Consider the following 21,005-nt stretch of genomic DNA (forward strand, 5'->3'; position numbering starts at 1 on the left):
TTGCTAACACAACTGTAATATTTCGTCTGCTGAAACAACAAAACCCTTAAACCAATCTCAAGTTCGCTATCAAGAAAACCACTCATTGTAATTAGTGTGCGTTTATTGCGTCAATTAACCGGTTTAAACAGTCCTGGCAATGCGTGGAAATGGGTACTCTGGATGATCGACGATACTGAAAAAACCCAAGAGTTATGGGGGATTGAACGGAAAATGCCGCTTGAAACGTACGCTTGATTGAAAGCCATGGTCGAGCGTCTGCCGGCCTCGCCCTTATCCAGAGCCTGCAGAGCTCCAACATCAGCAGCATCCAGCTGAAAATCGAACAGCCCAATATTCTCGCGGATTCTGCTGGGAGTCACACTTTTCGGGATCACCGCAATCTTCTTCTGAACCAGATACTTCAGCAAGACTTGCCCAGATGTTTTCCCATGTTTAGTGGCGATTTCCCGCACAACTGGATCATCCAGCAGCTCACTGCCGACGTTCCTTGGCCTAAAACAACCATCTACTTTCCAGCTCCCACCAAGACCCGCTGCGAAACTTACGGACGCCCGTTCTTCACCAGAAATTCGTTAATTCCGGGATTTCCCAGCGAAAAGTACGATACAGGCACGATGCCATTGGCTTGCAAGTAATCGACCAGCTCAGGCTGCTGGAGGTAAATGTGCAACTCCACCTGGTTGGCTGCGGGTTTGATTCGCGCATTTTCAAACACGCGCTTCACTTGGCTTTGGTTGAAGTTCGACACTCCAATGGCGCGGGTTCTGCCCAAATCCACTTGCTCTTCCAGTTTCTGGATTCAAAATTCAAATTCACCTTCGTGCTGCTGCTATTTTGCGTGTTCACGTTCTGACCTTCCACACTGCAAGATGATCGGTCGGTTGGGGCTGCGAAGCCGCCAGATTTGTGCTGGCACCACCAAAAGACTGTATATGAATCGGCAAATGAATCAAGTACAAGTCCACGTAGTCCACTTGAAGCAGTTCGAGAGATTTCAGCAGATACTCTTCCAGCCTGCAAGGAAACACTGCAATTTGTCTTGGTCAACGTAAAAAAAAATCCCAACTTCAGCAAGAAGGAACTTGAAATATCGAGCGTCTAAACAAGATGCTTGCGTCCAAAAGGGCCGCAATGCCTTCAAAATACCTATCGGGATGCAGACCAGCAGGAGGCAGTTTGGTCGTGATGAAAACTTCCTGTCGCTTTAGTTTTCCAGAGTCAAACCAGGCTTTCAGCACTTTGCCGATGATGTGCTCGTTATTGTACACGGTGGCCGTATCGATGTGGCGGTAGCCACTTTCCAGTGCGGTGTTTAGCGAAGTTTCCAGGGCTTTTTCATCGGTAACCTATTGCAAGAAAAGGCTCACACAGTCGGTTTTGCCGGCGAATATGGTACTTACTGTGAAGGTTCCTAAGCCCACCAAGGGTAGTTGGAACCCATTCAGCAACTTTAAACTGGGTGCTGCCATTGTGCTTGGATCGCGCGATGCAAGGTTTTGCTAACGAAAGCGCCCACTCGTAGTGCGGTTCAAAATGAACTGATTAGATAAATAGCTATTATTTAATCGAGATTTAAGTGCTGAGTGAATAGGCACTTTTTGAAGCTTTGCACGCGTAAACAAAATTCGTTTTCTCATTAAACAGTGGTGGGAAGAAGCGATTTTTACAGCAGCGATTGAATATTCCAAACAATAAATTTGTAACGCATAAAATACAACAGTCCTTATTTAGCCGATCCGATCGAGCTCAGACTTCTTCATTGTCACATCTTGGCCGTTTTTCAACTGCGATTTTATCTATCGTGCATTTATTTAAAATTTCGTGCACTTTCAGAGGGTATGAATTCGTTAGCTTAACATTAATTAAGGAATAGTATGAATACTAAACTAGTTAAATATTTTATAATATAAAATTAATTGATTTAATAAAACAACATCGAAAACGACGACAGAATCAATCCGATTAATGTTGTCTGTAAAAACGTCTCAAAAATTGCCGGATCACGATTCGAAATGGAAACTTTTTTTGTGTATAGAAAGTTTTTTGTCCGACAACACGCACTGAAAAGTGCTGCTTCACTGGTTTCCGGGAAAATCAATGCCAAACTTAGGCCTAGATAAAAAAAACACAAAATTCGATTGCAAATTTGAAAAAAATTCTTGAAAACAACCTGATGACGACTTAACATCAAAACTTTTTCCACATATAGAAGGCAACTTGTCCTACAAAATGCACTAAAAAATGAATCTACTGAACCTCACTGGTTTCTGTGTAAATAAGTGATAACTTCGGTATACATAAATAATCACAAAATTTTATTGCAAATTTAAAAAGTTCCTGGAAAATAGCCTGACGATGACTCAAAATCGAAACGTTTGCCACTTATAAAACGTACTCTGTACTACAATATTCACACAAAAGTCAAGCCCCACCTTGAACGGTTTTTGAGCAACTAGCTTTGTAGCTTCATCCTGAAATAACCAGTGCAAAATACAGCAAAATTGAAAAAAATTCCTGAAAATTCCCTGAGGATGAGGCAAAATCGAAACGCCTTCCATTTATAGAACACACTTCGCCTTAGTAAATGCATTCAAAGATGAGTCGCCAACTTCTCAAAATACTGAGAAAATAAATGTCAAGCTTAGGCCTGCAAAAGAAACTTTCAAAATAAAAATCAATCATTTGAAAAGTTCCCAAAAATGGCCTGACACCCACTTACAATCGACACTTTTTTCACAGATAGAACGCATTTGGCCCCACAAAACGCACCCGACAATAAATATTCCACTTTACCAGTTTCTGAGAAAATAAATGCGAAACTTCGGTCTACAGAAACACCCCCAACATTTTATAGGAAATTTAAAAAATTCCTGGAAATAGCCTGATGATGACTCAAAATCGAAACGTTTGTCACTTATAAAACGTACTCTGTCCTACAATATTCACACAAAAGTCAATCTCCACCTTGAACGGTTTCTGAGCAACTAACTTTGAAACTCCATCCTGAAATAACCAGCGCAAAATACAGCAAAATTGAAAAAAAATGAGTGAAAATTCCCTGAGGATGAGTCAATATTGAAATGTTTTTCACGTATAGAACACACTTTGCCCTACGAAATGTATACAGGTTGACTCGCTAGGTTTGCAAGGTGTTGAGCAAATAAATGTGAATTTTCGACCTGCTTACATATCCGCAAAAGCCAAAACAATTTTGAAAAATTGAATGACCTGATGATGCCTAAAAATCGAAACTTTCTTCACCTATATAAGTTAGGAATTTTACACTACAAAATACAATCAAAAACGAGGTTCTCACTTTGCGAGTTACAGAGGGAATAAATGGTGAAAATTGACCTGAAAAAAACACCTCGAAAACCGGACGCAAGTTAGAATTTTCTTGAAAATTGTCTGATGATGACTCAAAGTCGAAATTTGGGCACTCATGGAAGGGACTTGACGCACCCCAACATGCAAAATTGACATTCTTACTTCGCAAGTTACAGACAAAATAAATGACTGCAGCCTGCAAAAACCAGACTCGATTTTGAAAAATTCTTGAAAATTGCCTGATGATGACTGAACATCGAAACGTTTACCACTTGTAGAACGGACTTTGCCCTATAAAATCCGTACAAATGAGACTCTCTCACTTCATCAGTTCTTGAGGAAGCAAATCCCAAACTCCGGCCTCCAAAACCAACCTCGTAAACCAAACGGAACTTCGCAAAATTGTCAAAAATTGCCTGATGATGGCTGATAAATCGAAACTTTGTTCACTTCTAGAAGAGACTTTGTCCTACAAAATGCATTGGAAATTGATGGTTTCACTTCGCAAGTTACAGAGGAAATAAATGTTAATTTCGGGCTGGAAAAACCACCACAAAAACCAGACACAATTTAGACATTTTTTTAAACATTTCCTGATAATGGCCACTTATAGAACAGTCTTTGTCGTACTGAATGCATACAAAAAATCTCGCTGGTTTCACTGTTTTCGAAAAGAAAAAAATGTCAAATTTCGGCTGGCATTAAAGCAGCACAATCCAAAGAAAAATCAAGAGGAATCAAATCTGGGGACTTTGGTGGTCATGGTTTCCTTCTTCTTTACTATAGATAATATATTGCAATTTTTAAAAAAAAGGCGGCTGCGATGTCATAAACTCATGTCTCTTAGTTTCTAAAGGCTTTTTTTTATCCAAGGAAAGGGAGAGTTAATTTTTCCACAACAATCTCACATGTGGTTGTTTTGTGTTTTCAAAGGAATATTTCCCGTTTTCTCCTTGTTCTAAACGACGACAAGGCTGCATTGAAATCATGCGCTGATGATGGCTCTGGACATCTTAAACAATATTTAAAATAATAGACAAATTAACGTTATTTTTTTATAATATATAATATTTATAATATAGTAAGAGTGAATAGAGGCAAAGAACAATGTATGTATGTAATTAGAATTTTTCTGGACACTTTGCAATTTCCTCGAAAATCCGCTTCTCCAACAGCAAACTTCCGGAGCCTCGCTCGTCCCAGTTCCAGCTAAGATAGACTGTTTTCTTCAGCTTTTTCGCTAGACGTCCGGCAATGCCATTTCCAGGATGAGCAGCATCGTGTCCCAGCAAAGAAGTCGAACTTGGATTGGTGGAGAATCTGGTCATCATGCTCATTGATAGGTAGTTGAAACACGGCCGTTGAATATCGTTCACGTAGATAAGAACACTATCATCCATTTGGATGACTTGCGTCTGCAGTTTTCTCTCCAAAATTACCGCACAAAACTTGTGCAGTTTAGTTTTAGGGGCCACGTATTGGATGCTGTTGTCTTGCACCATTTCACTGCAAAATTGGACTTTCTTGTTTAAACTTGGAAAACTTAAGACTAATGAACAATGCCTGATTTATACAGTGTGTCTTCTTGAGAAAACACAAAAAACCTTTATTTTTGACAATATTGAAAAAATCAGAACTAACAATTAAAGAGGCGAGCTGAGTCCTTAGAGAAGCCCGCAAATCATGAAATACAACACAAATGCCCAATAACATGAGCACTGGATCAATTTCTAGTTAAAAGTAGATACCCACTAAGTACAATGCTTAAATCAAACTTACCCGAATTAGTACTTAGCGCCAGGTAAACTCCTTAGCTAAAAACTGCTTAATTCGCTAAAACTAGGCAATAACCACAGACGACTGAAGACTACACACTATTAAAGCAATAACTAAAAAAAAATTTAAGTTAAGAGCGAATGTTTTCAAAACAAAACTGACACTAAATTGAGGTTAGACTAAGCCCCAAGCTATTTCATGGAGAACCGGCGCCGTTCTGACGTCATGTAGCCAAACAAAGCAATTGACTAAAATGAATAACTTTTCAACTTAAAGCAACAATTTGAAATGATTGCAACTGACTTGAGGCCTTGCTATTTATAGCAATTGGATTTATAAAAAACCGAAACAGCCTGATTTTTATTGAAGTAATTAAGGACAAAACAAACAGCAGTGACTAAGCTAAATTTACGTCACAACTAACAAAGCAAAACTGAAAATCATTGAACAAAACACAAGGATTGTCAAACTGACAGTATAACCTAGAAGTCCAGTTATTTTGCCAAATGTTGGAATGAATTAATTACATTGGGAATAGTGAAAAAATGTAGATTTGTCAAGCCATTTGCATCCGATTAGTGACCGAGACAGCTTGCCCTAAGTGCACCACGTATATTCTAAAGAACACAGTGCGAAAAAATCCGAATTAGCATCCCAGCCCGATACAATGACTGCACTAAACCCCAGCGCTCAGTTGCGCTACCTTTTGCAATGGTTTGGTGAGTGGAGCGAGCTGCAAAAGTCGGATTTTCTGCTGATTTTAGCCGAAAACTATGCCCACAAGGCGTATGTGAACGGCATTGTTAACAGCATTTCCAACATGAACTACAACGACAAACCGATGTCCTTGTTTGAGTGCCGTGTAAGTTATTCAAACAATACCGTAATCTTGAAATTCCTTTGTACATCGGCAAGTTTTCCGTTGAAAATCTATTGTTGCTTTCAGATCAAACTGTTCAAGGAATGGTTCACACAGTGGAACATTGAAATGAAGGAGAATTTTCTGAAGAAAATCAGCGAAATTGATCCAATTTTCTTCGCAAAACTCAATGCGGAAATTGAGGAGAAAGCAGGCGCTGATATCAACAACGTGGAGCAGCAGGAGAACCATATAGAAGATCATCAATAGATTTTGGTGATTTTTCATTGGTTGCGGTATTATAAAACTTTCCTTCGTATTTAACAAAAAGGGAGGGATTTTGCTCATTTCTGAATCTCACATCGGACTGAAATTATCTTGCCATTGCAAAGCAGTTGCGCTGAAGGAAGTAAACATATGGTTCATCTAAAGCCCCAACTGCTAGTGAAATAATTAATTTAATAAGCTCTATTTTTATATAGAACAACTACACTGCCCAATTTCTTCGTATCTCAGTAAGAAGCCTGCAATACTTATTTTTCGCAGGATTCCGATTCAATCAAATAGCCACTAAATGTATAGAATGGTTTATTGGTTTGGTTTACACTTAATAGCAATGGCAATTGTTTTAGATGAACCATTTGCGATATTCACATGTGATTCATTTATATATTTTTATGTAAATATAATATATTACTTTATTGCTGGCAAAACTAGGTTGAGCCGGCAGGCTTGAATATTTTTCTTGTTTAATTACTGCTAATAAACTATATAGTAAATCTGGTAACAATCAATAACGCAACTTACCTATTTCACAGCCGTTTAAAGCGAGTCAGTCTTATATTGTAGATTTTTAGTCAGATTCCTCAAAAGCCGCGGATGTTTTATTAAAGTATTGAATGGCCTTCTGACACAGATCCTTGAGGAAGCCCTGATTGGTCAGCTCAGCCTCTCTGAGTATATTCTTCATGTCCTTCACTTTTCTGTACTTGGCCGCCAAGAAGTAGGCCTTTTTCAGCTGTTTGGTCTCAATATAGGCGCAAATCTGCCAAAAAACAATCACAAAGTTTCTCTAATTAAACCCAGACTCAAATGCCAAGCTTACCATAGCAGATTTGTCGCAAATGAGCTTGATCAGTTCCTCAACCTCCGCCTCAATCGCATCGGTTTTCGAAAGAATCGTTATAGCCAAAATTAGGACTTCGTCGCAAATGTCATTCACCCTCTGATCTTTCAGGGTGCGCATGATGAGGACCACCAGATTGGTGATGGCTTCGGTTTTGCCTACTTTGGCAAGATATCTGGCGGTTTCCTTATACACTTTGAGCGGTTTTAGCTGCTGGAACTCGTTGGCTATGCTGAAAATCCACGCGGAATTTAGCTGGAAGTTGCTCTGAGCGTTGCAGCTTACCAAGATCCAAAGTCGAAACCTTTGCCAAAGTCTTCGGCGCAGACAATGCAAAGAACCGCCATGTACATCCGTTGTTCTTCCGAGCCGAGCAGTGTTGGCACCCAGATCCGGTGCTTGGGAAGTTTATCTGCAATAACAACCGCGTGCAGGATTACGACAGAGAGATCGCTGCTAAATTGGATTGGAACCCACTTGGATTAGGGAAAATCTCCAGGAAAACTTCCATGGGTGAAACTTGGCCAGTTTCACATTGGGCTAGAAACTCCACCACTTCCAGCTGCTTCCTTATGGTGGCTGAATGCCTCTCAATCTCCTCGGTGCTCATTTGCTTGATCAGATTGCTCACAATGCTGGTTATCTCGAAGGTGTTTCCAGATTTGTCCGTCTCCACTGCAACCGAGCGATTTATAATGCGCCCCAATCGGATGCCAGCGCGCAACAACCTGCAGTAACTGCCACCCATTGTTCCTGCTCTCTTCCACGGGATAAATGGCTGAGGGCCTCCGTTAAATAATGTCTGCGCTGCTGCAAATCGCTAAAAGTCGTGGCTTTATCCTCGTAGAAGTTCACGCAACTCATCGCGGCTCGCACGTAGTCCCCCATGTATAGTTGAAGCTGATAAAGACTGTGAAATAAGTTCTGTTGGGTCAAGTGGCGGCAGATCTTCACTAGGTAGTCCTAAAGTGAGGCCAACTTTAGTTATTTCACAAATGTATTTGCAATAATGTAATGCTAATGAAAATATTGATTTTGGCCCCAAATACGCGTTCGCTCTCAAGGTTTGCCAATTTCCAATCTAGGCCAAGTAGCAATGTGGAAGACACTAAACTGGCAAATAAGCCACGTTTTTGCAAAGGCGGTAAACTTGAATGATTTCACACAAACGCATTCTAGCGTTAAAAAATTCGAAAGTTTCAATCTAGAACACGTAACAACTTGACTTTTTTAGCTGACTAGATCTGAGATGATGACATAGAAATTTGTTACTCCCAGATTAAGGCATATTTAATGCACTGCTTTGAGAGGCGCGAGCCCTTTGTGTGGAGTTGATTGATTTTGAGTTAAATCCCGGATTGAGACTTAAAATAATCGGTCAACCACACGCCCAGATGTCTCTCACTCGCGTTGATCTAGCTACGAGACGATCGGCGTGTGATCCACAATTTAAAACATTCTAGAACCGTCTAAATTTACCTTCCAAATACACAAACTGGGGTCGATTTCCGACATCGCAGCCTGTAGAACGGTGACAGAACCGACTTTCAAGCACCTCATGTAGATATCGACAAATTCGTCGGCAGGCAGTCGCTTTTTGATCATAACATCCACTGCCTTGGCGAACTGTTCGTACTTGATGTGAAACTCCACCAAACTGCTCGCTGTGCCATATTTGTCCAAGTAATAAACGCACTCCTGGTAGATCGTATCGTGCAGCTTGGGTTTTCTCGTCGTTTTGCCCTTGCTGGTCGCATAGTTTCCGCTAGCGATATTGTTGAGGTTTTTCAATTTGCTGAGTATGAAAACCGCACGATCTGACTGGGTGGTGGCCTGGCCGGCCTCCAGGAGCTTTCGGTGGTTGTTCAACAGCTCTGCGTCGATGCTGTCCGATCTGGATTCCAGAATGTTGATGATTTCGTTCAGTTTCGACAGGCTTTTGATCCCCTTCAATGTGAAATGCTCGGTGTCGTATGACTTGCTGAACTTTTCCCGTGCTGATGCCAAATCGCCCGCTATTAGGCAGCTTTTGCCCCAGGCGGCAAACACTCCTAAAAACTCATCAGTTACTACTCGCCCTCTCCTCTAGCACCGCTGAAGCCTCTTACCGGACTTGTCCATTCCAGCCTTGGTGGAAACCTCCAAAGCCAACGTCCACTGTTCTTTTTCAAGCAGCTTCTCGATAAATCGCATCAAGGCAGTGGGATCGACAAAACAGGAACTGCTAGGAGTGAGCAGCAGGTTTAAGCAGCCGCGTTCGGCCAGAAGTCCAAGCAGTTCGGCTCGCATCAGAATTTGGTCGGCAGCTGAGACGTTCGAATGTGGACTGCTGCAGTCCACCGAGACCACTTTGGCTGCTAGCGCCAAAGACCTGAAAAACTTGCATAAAACCCTGCTTGCCGCGGAGCTTCGCTACTCACTTCAGCATTCTGATAACCAGCATGTAGTCGATTTCCTGCAGGGGTTCCTGATTGGGCACCACCAGTTTCAGCAGGACCTCGCACTGGTTCAGCAGAAACCTAAACAATTACAGTGAAACTTCGAGGAACATCGCAAAAACAACAGTTTTACGTGGAATAAGTGTCGTTTTTGGAGTGGAACTTCATCAGGGCCAAGCACAGGGACACACTAGGCGCAAACTCATAAGAAAATTCCTGTTTAACAATGGAGTTGTGCTCAGGATCGCTAGTGAGCATCCAGTAATTATTCAGATAGGATCTCGTGGCGATGCTCTCGTCAGCTAAGCTGTTCTCGGCAAACGTCTGCCGATAGCACTGGATGCAAACCCGCACTAAAATGTCTCCGTAAGTGGGCACCTAAGAATTGTGGAAGCTGGGAATCAGCAGCAGCAATAGAGTGGCAGGCGAAGAATCACTTACGAGCATCCGCCTTTGGGAGCAGGTGTAGCAAATCACCCTGCCGCATCTTCTGCAGTGGTGCCTTCGGTTGAACATCGAAAAATGCTCGTTCCTGCAGCACATGCATTCAATCACCTCCGTATTCGGCACCCATTCGTCTCGTGCGGGCACTTTGTCGGGCATAATAAAAGCTGAAAACAGTACACACTTCTGGGAAAAAGTCTCCCTCCTCAAATTGGCGAGAACTTCAACAAATGCGAAGCCCTCAACTTATGGAGAGTTTGAAATGCAGATCGCCTTAAAAAATTATAGCTTTACCTGAATAATGCAATCCCAATAGCACCGAGTCCAAAGACTGCATCAAACTGTGCTCGGGAGTTCTGAGCAAATCGGGATTCGGTTGCGCGATGACACGAAAGTCCAGGCTTTTTTCAGCGTAATGCCTCAGGAGCGCATCGACATCTGCGACCGAAACAATATCACTGTCGGCCGGAATCGCTCCCAGAACGTCGCCCAGCTTATCCAGTTGCGTGTTCATGATCAGCACCTCAATGATGCTTAACGGATGCTTCAGCAGGAACAGCAGCTGCTGATCGAACCCGCTTTCAGTGAGCGGTGACAGCAGCTTCAGACTCAGAGCCACGCTAGTTAGATTGTCCTCCTGAGTGTATTTGAGCAGGTGGTCGGTCACCATCTGCAAGTGCCGAACCTCTCTGAGAAGGCTCAGAAGGTTCCGGCAAAGATCGATGATGCGATCGGGCGATAGGAAGTTGAACACTCGCTGAACGCTCTCGAAGTCCAGATCCATGTCAAATGCCATTTCCATAAAGTGTTCGTCGATGCCGAGTAGCAATTCTTCGCTCACTTCGTGCAGTTGGAGGAACTCGATAAGTAAATCCACCTACAAAGAGCGATTTTAAGTGAAATTTACCATTGCAGAGCTTGAACTAAGCCTGAACCTGTTTGCTTTCCAGCAACTTATAGAGGACGGCTTGAGGCTGGAAGGCGCACATCTCATAAAGACTCGCCCAGTTCTCCACTTCCAACACATTCATCACCTGGAAATCCATGAAGGATTTTTGTAGGAAAACCATGTTTGCCCAGTGAAAAACCTACCTGCTTGCTTTGCTCGATATGCTCCAGCCAAGCCTTCAGCTCGTCCACCTTGTGGTCATCCGTCTGGTCAAATCGGGAAATCTCCGACTTAATGCTTCTAATGCACACGTCCAGTGGCCAAATCTTCAAGTTTCCCACCAGAAGATTGAAACGAGCGTCTCTGTCCTTAATTTCCATAACACGCTCGCTGCCTAAATTGGCTAAAACCAAATCCTTCAGTGACTGGAAATCCTCGTGCTTCAGCTGTTTCTCTGGGATGGAATCCAGAACACCAGCCAGTCGCCTCCAAGTAGTGCTTTTCAGCCGATCTTCCTCACTTGGTCGGTTGTTCTGAACAAACTCCTGGACTTTTTGGAACGAAATGTCGTTTTGTAGGGCCGTTATAATTTCGTTGTTGTTGAACAGCGGCTGGAGATGCTGGATTTTCGGCAGATGCAGATAATTGAGAAAGTTTCTGATCCGCAACTCGCCTACATCAAACTCCAGGTCTTTAACTTTGTACATCTCGATCAGAATCAGCGCCAGCAGCCAATTGCGCTTTCTGATGTAGCTGATCATGGACTCAGATGGAGGATACAAAACGTTCTCATGATAAAGCTCTTCTTTGGCCACATTCTCGTCTGCATGCAAGTTAATGGTGGGGAAGCAATTCCCCACCACGTGATAGACAAAGTCCAGTTTCAGTTTGCCAAAGTGCCTCTCAAACTCTGCAGGATTGAGATTCTGTTGGAACAGCAGGTTTCCCATCAATTCCGACCGGTTGTAGCCCAACAGCTTAAAGTAGGATGAAATGTGGCCTTCGGCCACTAAATCCGAGTTATCCCTCTCAATGTACAGAACCCTGGAAAATGCCCGCAAGTAGTTCCAGAGTTTTTGCAAATAGTTTGTCAGCTCCTCCGGTTTGAACTGCAATTCCAAATAGCTGCTGCACTGCTCTTGCAGCCTTTGGATCACTTGGTGACTTGGATGGTCCTTATCCAGAAACCCTGGCTCATTCAGCAGCAACATATCGCAAAATTCACTGTAGATGTTTTGAATAGTTGCGTAAAAATCTTCGCTTTTCCTTTGTGTATCCGGTTCCAAGGGCGAATTGACTAGATCCAGATCACCTGGCTCATTCCAGAATTTCAGCAACTTTTCGGTGAACAAAGAGAAGGGCGTCTGTCCGACATCCCGAGGGCTCAGCTTGCAAGCCAACGGCACCAAATCTCTGGATGGAGTCTGGCTGATGGCCAGGTCCAGAACGTTCATAAAAATCGCATGGTTGAGCGAGGAATCCTCCTGTTGGGGCGGCGGCAGCTTTCGGAAAAAGGTCTGGACGATTTTATCCAGATCCAGCTTGTCGTTGGGGATTTTCATCCAGCTGTCGGGGCGGTTTTCGCCCATTTGGCGCAACTTTGCAGTGCGTTTCAGGTTCTGCTTTAGATCCTGCAGCTGATCCGTGTAGATGATCTCTTGGGCCAAAGGCGTGGATTGCATGTTGAAAATCTGATAGTGAAGGATAAAAAGCATCATTGGCATCACTTTTATCAGAATGTCTGAAGCCGAAGACAATCTTGAACTTGACTCAAAATCTAAATATTTGGTTTACTAATTCAAGTAAAAGACCAGATAAATTGAATTAAGGAATGGAAGGCAATTAATCGCTCAATCTGCCTTTCAAATGCCCTTCGTTAATCGAGTTAGTATGCGATTACATTATCTAGTAGTCTTTACCTAAGACTTTTACGTTACATTGGCAAATTTGCTCTTTTTATCAGACAGCAGGGACTAAGAATGCAATCAAAAGAGGAAAACGCTTCCTCCCCAAAACAAGGCAAACAAAGTATCCGGGGAAATAGATTATGAATTCCGCAACATCAGGAAGAGGATGATGTTCCGAAGAGCAAAAAACAAGTTAAAACCAAAAAGCATTGAAGAGGAATGAAAACCAGGCCAAAGAAGTATGTAGATGAAAGCCCTGTAAACACATTGACCTAATTCAATCCGAGAAAGGATGAAAAGGAAGAGAGCAGGAAAACTAGGAATCAATCCACCAACAAATAAGCTGCTGAAAGTTGAAACTGTCAATTCATGCCACCCGTTACTATCTCGCAATGCATCAACCATTCCTCATTCTTTCACTATTTGCCTGCGCGAAATGTATCTGGCCCCCCGATTACGAAGTCAAGCTAAAATACGAAGAAGAGTTCGTGATTTCCGATCCTCTGGATCCATCCGATATCCAGGACATCTACGACGAAGAAGAGCTGATTAGCCAAGAAGCGCGGTTGCATGCAAACGCGCCTGATAAATACTTCAGACTTCACAGTTTAGCGCGCGTGGAAAACGCACAGCAAAAACCGTTGGAGGTTCGAAGAACTCAGCAAATTTACCCGGAATCGAATCCAGAACTGGAGGAAGCGAAGCCTTGGATAGCGGGGTTTGTGGACAGCAACAACAACATAGTCCCGAATGAGGACACCGTGTACTTTGACGAAGATGCAAAGTCCAACAGCGTGGAGAAAAGAGAGGCGTCGAATGCCAGCGATTACAACTATGCGGAGTTGAGGGCGCAGTATGAGGAAGCTGAAAAAAAGGCCAATAACTCCCTCAAATACTCAGAGGTGAAAGAAGAGGAAAGTGCAGCGGAAGCCGTAAAGTCCCTGGTGGACTTGACGCCAAGAAATTGCACGTCAGAAGACACTTCTGGACTAGGTTTTACAGTGCATACCTCCAAGCTAATCAATGAGACTAACTGAAACGATTACAGCCATCGAAGACGTGCGCTGCTTCTGGATCGAAGCCCGCTCCAAGCACCTGAACAACCAAACCAAGTTCTCCCTGCTCAAAAAGGTCGCCCTCATTGCAACCGTCTGGCTATGTGCCTACTGCCTAATTGCAGTCCCCTTGTGGTGCCAATATGGTAACAATTCAACCACCCAAATGCTCAAAATAAACCCCGAATTATTAGGATGGTGCTGCTGCTGCTGCACATGCAAATTCTGCCACCCCCGTCAAGAGATTGACCTTGTCAAGGAGTTCTGCGCCAAAAACCCTCCAGGAGTCCTCTACGACAAGGAGGGTAATTTGAAACACTACAAGCCCACAACGTATGAAAAGTACGCGCAGAAAAACCTGGAAAAAGCAATTGCGCAACTGTAACTCACCTTTAACACCTGGAAGGCCCGTTCAAAGTGGCCCTGCTTCAGGCAGAGGTTGACGAGGCCCTCTGGATCGGCCTGCATGTAGTAAAGCAACTTTTTCTGGCTCTTCTGTGGGCTTATCACATTAACAACCACACTCAGCCGCCAGGCGGCATCTGATACAACTTGAAGGATTTCCTGAAGTTCTCTACTACTGTGCGGATCATCCTCAAAAGCCTTGTTCTCGGTCAGCGCTTCAATTAGGGCCTTAATAGTAAATAACATCGCGTTCAGTTCTTTGGAGTTGCAAATAAACGCGTCGCCCTGGCAGTCTTTGATGTGATGTTGCTTGGTGAAAATGCAGGCAAACATCACCCGCAGCAGCTCAATTTGCAGGCAGTGGCTCTTTAGTTGCATGAATCCGATTTGTATCTCTGTTTTTAGCTTGGGAACATCAATATCTTTGTCTCCATGCAGCAGGAGGCTGAGGAACTTTGCTAGTAAGCCAAAGCAGGCCAGAGTCGTTCTTTGATTTTCCAGGTCTTCGGCATGGGGGAATTGAGATTGGTCTAATTGGGCGAAAACCTGCTCTATGGCATCCAGCTGCAGATAGTGGGACGCTAAATCCAGAATACTCCTCTGGCTGGCGACAGCCAGGAATTCTCTTTCATTGAGCCCTGATGGGCAATTATCTTGCCAAATCTTAAACAGTTGGAGCAAATGGGCAATTTCCTTTGTGTAGTAAACCCAAAAGTTATCAGCGACATTGTTTGAACAGCCAGCTAATGTTTGATCAAGCAGCCCCCTATCAAATGCCCATGAAGGGTCATTAGTCATGTGAACTATTCGGAGGTAAACCAGTTTCTGATAGGCTGCTTCTGGAAGTAGCTGGTCGATGTCAGGGGAGCTTTTGTTCCTGATCAGCTCCAAGAACCAATGCTTCCCCGTATAAACCGTAAACTCAAACAATTCATGAAGGTTTTGAAGAACGTTAGAGTTCAAAGTCCCTCTCTCCCAGCTGATGCATTTCTCCAAGAGATCGTTGTTGGATTTTTGCAGCAGCGATAGATAGAGAGTGCCCTTCGAAATGTGATTGGTCTCTATTAGAGCCCATACCTTTGCGATTAGTTCCTCTATTTCCTGGTAACTGGTGGGGTCCAATGAGGAAAAGTGCCGATAAAACTTGTCTTGCACTAACACACTGGGAGTTTCGGCCAATTCGATGAGAACCTCCTGCATCTTGAACTGCGACTGCTAGGACGAATGCCATAAATGTTTAATGAACACAGATAACATTATTAATTTACACACAAACGTGACACAAACACAATTAATGAATGTAAACAAACGTTGACAATTGACTATACACAACCTCATTTTGACTGGTTTTGCTGAGAGAGATTGACTGGGCGCAAGGATAGGTGTCCTTTTTTAATTTATTTTGCTATTAATGTCCAGTAATTATTTAATAGGCAGAGCTTTGCTAAAAGTATCAAGGTGATTTTAGATAATATCTACTGATTTTTAAGCAAGCATTTGTGTATGAATTACTGGCTTAAACAAATGTTGGAAGTGTCATCGTTTCAAACCAGTCAGTTGTCTAATCGTAGATAGACGAGACAGTGCGCAAATTTCTCAGCTAAAAATTCAAAAAATTGCAGGATTTTTCGGGTTCCGTGCCTCAGCCTGTTAATTTTCTGAAAATAGAATTTTTGCTTCGTCGTTTGCGCGTCATTTCCGCATCGGAAGTGCAGTTTTAGTTCCAAAAACGCGATTTTTGAATTGGGTTTTTGTGACGTTTACGAACACCCAAGAATCCCATCTTGACATGCTGTGACCATTCAAGTGGAGTGAATATTATGAATTCTACTGCAGACTTAGAGTGTAAAGTGATTTTGGGGTAATTGCTGGAGTTTTGAGGACTTTGCGACTGGAACAATGAACCACCACGCCTTTCGAGTTGAGCAGCTGGATGGTAAGTTCAATTTTTAGAACGTTTGTGCCACAAAAGGCTTTAAGACAGCCAAAAACAGACTAATCACTTCCTCGCTAATAACTAGAGTAAACGGAATTATACTTAAATGTATGTGGAAGTCGTAGAAACACATCCAAAGTATTTTTTATGTCCTAGTCAACTATTTACTTACGTTTGACAAAATTGAAGGTTTTTTTAATTCAACGTATTAAGCCCAGAATGAGTTTGAGTTACACAATTCAGAGTACACGAGCAATTCCTCTGGAAAGCGCAGTTAATTTCAATAACAATTTCCTCATGACACCTCCAAAGTGCGCCATTTTGTCCAAAACTCTGGCAACATTCAGCCGGCTCAAGTAAGAAACCGTCACCTGTCACTCTCAAAAAGCTAGGTTAACTCATCCAGATTAAAGAGGTTATCTGACAAAAAGTAGGGGGGTAATCTCACTTTTTTGCTATTTAGAAAGCAATTTTCCTGCGGAAAGCATCACTTGCTTGTTACAGTCGAGTTGTATATTTGTACCGGTCGACTCGCGCCTTTAAATCAGTTCGTTTCGTAATTAAAAATCGACAAAATGAGTGCCTGGCCTGAAGATGTGGGAATTATTGCAATGGAAATAATTTTCCCGGCTCAGTATGTGGACCAAACTGAGCTGGAACAGTACGATGGAGTGTCGGCTGGAAAGTACACTGTCGGACTGGGGCAGAAAAAAATGGGCTTCTGCAATGACCGAGAAGATATCAACTCCCTGTGTCTTACTGTGGTGGACAACCTTCTAACCAGGTACCAGGTAAAGCCTCAAGAAATAGGGCGCTTAGAGGTGGGCACCGAGACAATAATCGACAAGTCGAAAAGTGTAAAAACTGTTCTGATGCAACTGTTTGAGCCTCACGGAGTGACTGATATTGAGGGCATTGACACCACTAATGCCTGCTATGGGGGCACTGCCGCCCTCTTTAACGCCATCAATTGGGTAGAATCCTCTTCCTGGAACGGCCGATATGCTCTTGTGGTGGCCGCAGACATTGCCGTTTACGCCAAAGGCCCTGCAAGGCCTACGGGAGGAACTGGAGCTGTGGCCATGTTAGTAGGCCCGAATGCGCCTTTGGTAGTGGACAGGGGGCTCAAAAGCTCATTCTTCAAGCATGCCTATGACTTTTATAAGCCAGACTTGACTTCTGAGTACCCAGTGGTGGACGGCAAGCTTTCCATTCAGTGCTACTTGGAAGCTCTGGACAAATGTTACCAGGTTTATTGCCAGAAGGCAGAAAAGCTGTTGCAGAAGCCTGTGAGTATTGAGTCGTTTGATGGAATCCTTTTCCATACCCCCTACTGCAAGCTGGTGCAGAAATCTGTTGGGAGACTGGCTTTGAATGATTTTGTGCGAGAAGGCAAGCCCGAACTGCATCCAGATTTGGAGAAGTTCGCCAACATCCAGCTGAAAGACTCCTATTTTGACCGGGATGTTGAAAAGGCTTTTTTGAGCGCCAGCAATGCGGCCTTTCTCCAAAGAACTTTGCCTTCATTGCTTATAGCTGCTAATATCGGAAACATGTACACGTCGTCCCTCTATGGTGGTCTGGTTTCATACATCGTCTCTAGATCCTTGGAAAATCTAGTGGATAATCGAGTCGCTATGTTCTCCTATGGATCGGGCCTGGCATCCAGTTTCTACTCAATCACCATTAAAAATAACGCCGCTCTTCAGACATTGAAGAACAACCTTAGCTATGTGGAACCTTTGTTGGCGAAACGCTCGAAAATCGCCCCAGAGAAGTTTGAGGCAACGCTGGAATTGAGGCAGCAGAGCGCCCACAAGGTTCCCTATGAACCTGTAGGAGATATCAGCCATTTCTTCCCGGGAACCTTCGTCCTGACAAAAATCGATGAGCAGCATCGTAGGGTTTACGATAGGATTTCCAAAACGATCACCAACGGCCACTCATAGTCAAATATTTTTATTATAGTATATGCAGACAGGTGGATTATCCGCTTGTTTTCAATATTGAACGCTGTTAAATGGGTACCAAAGTGATGGTTTTGACATGAATGGGTTTTTATTTATTCTGTTTTTCTGGGGAATTTTCCCCGATTTTTAAGCGCAGTTAGTTAATCAGTCTGCTTGACGATATAATTGTTCAGATCACTTGTTTTCTTCTTGAACTTTGCTCGATTTTGTTCAAAGTTCCAGCAAATTTGAACTGAGGATTCTTTTTTATCTGGCTGGCAGTAAAACTCTGTGCTTATACAGGATGTTGCTGCTAAAATCTGCTCCCTTGAAGTTGGCGAAAATGCCAGTTGGAGTGTTTCTGCTCAGGTGTTCAATGGTGCAGATTTTACTGGAAACACCCAGTATAGATTCTGAAGATATTTGGCTGTATTTTTCGCATTGTTTAGACCAATATGAAGCAGGATGTGTGCAATGTTGTATATGTAAAATATTGTAAAAAATGTTTTTTACACTTTCCAGTCGTGTCAATTAACCAATTTGTTATATGAGGATATTAAATGTTTATTAAATAATTTTATTGTATTTTCCTGTTTAATTATTTCCACCAAACCGGTAATTAGACTTTCGTTACGTTGATTTGCTCCTGTGTGGGGGTGGCAGTCAGTAAAACGGTACCTAAAACCGAAATAAAATATTTACAAAATTTCTTCACGAAACGCCTGTCGCAATCCTAAAACCGTGTGTGTTTGGACTAAAGCGAAAGACTTTCACTAGATTCGGTGTTGGCATTTCACTTTCCAACGATTGATAAATTAAGGCCAAGAGTGAAGAGGATCTACGAAAACGCTTTCATTTTCGGTAGCGGTGATTAGCATGAACCTACATGTTTTATACGTAATTTTTCTTATCATTCTCACAGAATATTTCAATTTTGGATAGTTTTTTTCCGATGAAAGAGCGGCCGGATCAAACGCTATCTTTGTAATCCTAATAGCGTGAAAATTTTAAAAGAATATGATGAAATCCCTATCTACGCTATTCGATTAATGACACTTATAACACATATTTGTACACCTAAGCGACTCACCTGAAGGTTTCACTCTGATGAAAATCAGATCTTCCGGGTTGATTGTCTCGGCTATTGTTACCGAATCGTAAATGTCCTAAAAATAATTATCTAATTCTTTACAGCGGAAAATCTGCTGAATTTTAGTTCAGATTTTAAATAACATTTAGTAGTGTTGACCTAATGGGGAATGACTTCTTTGTACAGTGTTGACACCGATGAGAAAGGCATTGTTTGGTCGCATTATAAAGTATAATTCTTATTATTGGCATTTTAACTTGGTTGGCACAAAGCCCAAAATCATCAAGATAATCATAGACCCCAAGCTGTTACCTTGATGGTATATTCTCGGCCCCTGGTTACATTCAAGTCAGCCAACGTGAAATTGACCCGATAAGGATACCCATCGACCCGATTGCTTAAGAGCCCAATAGCGAAACTTGAACTGTCTTTCACCACTGGATTGATGGGTTTAGTCCAAAAATCGATGCGGTCCTTCTGCAAACCAAAAGGGGCTTTTCAAGCAGACAATTCGCATTTTTTGCCACTTTATTGCTGACCGTTAGAAGCAAGCGCCCCTGCACGCCCATGGAATCCTGGTTGATGGCGATCACGTCCTGATTGAGTAGAATCGCGCGAAACTTCGGCTCAATTGTTCTGAGATCCACTGACATGATCAGGGGAGCGGCCATTATGGCCCAGATGGCCATCTGAGCCTTGGCCTGCTCATAGCTGAGTCCATAATTGCCAATAATCAACTACGAAAGCGGACTAATTTGAAGGAAAAAAAACGGGAAGTTTTTACCATGTCAGGGTCGTTCCAGTGGCCAGGACCTGAATGCGGGGCGATTCTGTCCTGATTGTCGCTAAACCAGCGCAAGATGCTCGTAACGTTTGTCCAGCAGTCGTCTATATCGTCCCAGTTTCTCCACAAATTGCAAACTTGCGACATTTTGTCGTAGTTTGGCTAGAGGATGCTTTCGGTTAAAAGCCGGAAAAAGTCTGTAATAGAACTTACATGGATGCCGATCGGTTCCTGATAGGCTGGCCAGCTGCAGGAGTAGACAATTGGGCGCCCAGTTTCGTTCAAAAAAGTCGACATCAACGAGTAGCCTAAGCAAAATTGTTAATTAATTCGAGCCTAGAGATTTAATGGAATTTTGTCAATGGAAAATTCTCTATCTGTATAATTTTCAGTCATTATAGTGGGCAATCAGCTTAATTGATTTTCCAGTGTGTGTAACGACAACTTTTTTGCCAATGATTGCTTAATAATCGGATTGATGATGATTGATTTGAAAGGTTTCGAAGTTTCGCCGGACAAATTGAAAAACGATTTAGTTGACGATTCTCCACAGCTTCTTTCGGTCAATTGCAGGTTCACAGCCTTTGCAGTTTTAGAGTTTGGATTTTTTTTTGCATGATCTAATAAGCGGTTGAAGAATTTGTTGCCCTCAAGTTTGAATGTTTGGCGAAAATCCTCGCAATTTCATAACTTTTTCAACTTTAAATAAATCTTTAATACTGTGTAGAAATTTCAGGTTTATAGCATTTGCAGTTTTAGAGTTAGGAATTTTTTCCTTCAAGTTTAGAATATTTTCAAAAATCCGCGCAGTTTTAAAACTTACTGAAATTTTGTTAACTGGTGGTCCGATGTATCTTTAATACTCTGTAGAAATTGTAGATTTATAGCATTTACCGTTTTAGAGTTAGGAATTTTTTTTCGTTGCACCCAGATAACACAAAATATTACATACATATTTAGGAAATATTTATATGTTTGCTACATATTTCAGATCAAAAGCAAGTATTTCTTAAATAT

General features: G+C 42.4%; 7 protein-coding genes across 10 annotated transcripts in view; 4 read left to right on the top strand and 3 right to left on the bottom strand.

Annotated features, from left to right (window-relative positions):
* Positions 1 to 85: 85 nt before the first annotated feature.
* LOC109545700 (aldose reductase) lies at positions 86 to 1,563 on the bottom strand. The gene is made up of 6 exons (XM_019916532.2): positions 1,404 to 1,563; positions 1,150 to 1,349; positions 858 to 1,017; positions 549 to 796; positions 232 to 495; positions 86 to 175 (listed from the first exon to the last, which is right to left on the bottom strand). The coding sequence occupies exons 1-6, from the start codon at positions 1,470 to 1,472 to the stop codon at positions 124 to 126; spliced, it is 993 nt and encodes a 330-aa protein (XP_019772091.1). The 5' UTR covers positions 1,473 to 1,563; the 3' UTR covers positions 86 to 123.
* A 3,952-nt stretch (positions 1,564 to 5,515) lies between these two features.
* On the top strand, positions 5,516 to 6,744 carry LOC109545693 (uncharacterized protein C14orf119). The gene is made up of 2 exons (XM_019916516.2): positions 5,516 to 5,968; positions 6,053 to 6,744. The coding sequence occupies exons 1-2, from the start codon at positions 5,774 to 5,776 to the stop codon at positions 6,233 to 6,235; spliced, it is 378 nt and encodes a 125-aa protein (XP_019772075.1). The 5' UTR covers positions 5,516 to 5,773; the 3' UTR covers positions 6,236 to 6,744.
* Positions 6,537 to 15,655, bottom strand: LOC109545692 (zinc finger FYVE domain-containing protein 26). The gene is made up of 14 exons (XM_019916515.2): positions 14,215 to 15,655; positions 11,066 to 12,553; positions 10,909 to 11,007; positions 10,268 to 10,850; positions 9,971 to 10,140; positions 9,663 to 9,907; positions 9,512 to 9,610; positions 9,200 to 9,462; positions 8,571 to 9,142; positions 7,820 to 8,054; positions 7,569 to 7,766; positions 7,377 to 7,503; positions 7,071 to 7,323; positions 6,537 to 7,010 (listed from the first exon to the last, which is right to left on the bottom strand). Exons 1-14 carry the CDS (start codon positions 15,427 to 15,429, stop codon positions 6,819 to 6,821), a joined length of 5,739 nt encoding a protein of 1,912 aa, XP_019772074.2. The 5' UTR covers positions 15,430 to 15,655; the 3' UTR covers positions 6,537 to 6,818.
* Positions 13,080 to 14,520, top strand: LOC125502748. 2 transcript variants are annotated; one of them, XM_048661978.1, is made up of 3 exons: positions 13,080 to 13,762; positions 13,818 to 13,970; positions 14,019 to 14,520. In XM_048661978.1, exons 1-3 carry the CDS (start codon positions 13,162 to 13,164, stop codon positions 14,207 to 14,209), a joined length of 945 nt encoding a protein of 314 aa, XP_048517935.1. In that variant the 5' UTR covers positions 13,080 to 13,161; the 3' UTR covers positions 14,210 to 14,520. The 2 variants fall into 2 exon arrangements, with proteins under 2 accessions (XP_048517935.1, XP_048517934.1); XM_048661977.1 differs by having other exon boundaries at positions 13,818 to 14,520.
* Positions 15,656 to 15,805: 150 nt separating the features above from the next.
* Positions 15,806 to 21,005, top strand: part of LOC109545672 (inhibitor of Bruton tyrosine kinase) — a 25,953-nt gene continuing 20,753 nt past the window's right edge. The window contains exon 1 of one of the 2 annotated variants that reach the window (XM_048661956.1): positions 15,806 to 16,165. In XM_048661956.1, coding sequence (XP_048517913.1) covers positions 16,163 to 16,165 — 3 coding nt within the window. In that variant the 5' untranslated portion in view covers positions 15,806 to 16,162. The remainder of the gene's footprint in view (positions 16,166 to 21,005) is intronic. The other variant, XM_019916486.2, reaches the window with a different exon arrangement.
* Positions 16,583 to 18,689, top strand: LOC109545676 (hydroxymethylglutaryl-CoA synthase 1). Its single transcript, XM_019916494.2, has one exon. The coding sequence runs from the start codon at positions 16,741 to 16,743 to the stop codon at positions 18,112 to 18,114; it is 1,374 nt and encodes a 457-aa protein (XP_019772053.1). The 5' UTR covers positions 16,583 to 16,740; the 3' UTR covers positions 18,115 to 18,689.
* LOC109545679 (alpha-N-acetylgalactosaminidase) overlaps positions 18,109 to 21,005 on the bottom strand; it is a 5,691-nt gene continuing 2,794 nt past the window's right edge. For both annotated transcript variants that reach the window (XM_019916499.2, XM_019916498.2), the window contains exons 5-10: positions 20,202 to 20,296; positions 19,989 to 20,150; positions 19,744 to 19,941; positions 19,517 to 19,681; positions 19,205 to 19,280; positions 18,109 to 18,792 (exon numbers count right to left, since the gene is read on the bottom strand). In XM_019916499.2, the coding sequence (XP_019772058.1) occupies positions 18,734 to 18,792; positions 19,205 to 19,280; positions 19,517 to 19,681; positions 19,744 to 19,941; positions 19,989 to 20,150; positions 20,202 to 20,296 (755 nt within the window). In that variant the 3' untranslated portion in view covers positions 18,109 to 18,733. The remainder of the gene's footprint in view (positions 18,793 to 19,204; positions 19,281 to 19,516; positions 19,682 to 19,743; positions 19,942 to 19,988; positions 20,151 to 20,201; positions 20,297 to 21,005) is intronic.

The sequence above is a fragment of the Dendroctonus ponderosae genome, unplaced genomic scaffold (genome assembly GCF_020466585.1).
Source record: "Dendroctonus ponderosae isolate FM_Combo_2020 unplaced genomic scaffold, Dpon_F_20191213v2 Dpon_F_20191213_10, whole genome shotgun sequence".
NCBI classification, from domain to species: domain Eukaryota; kingdom Metazoa; phylum Arthropoda; class Insecta; order Coleoptera; family Curculionidae; genus Dendroctonus; species Dendroctonus ponderosae.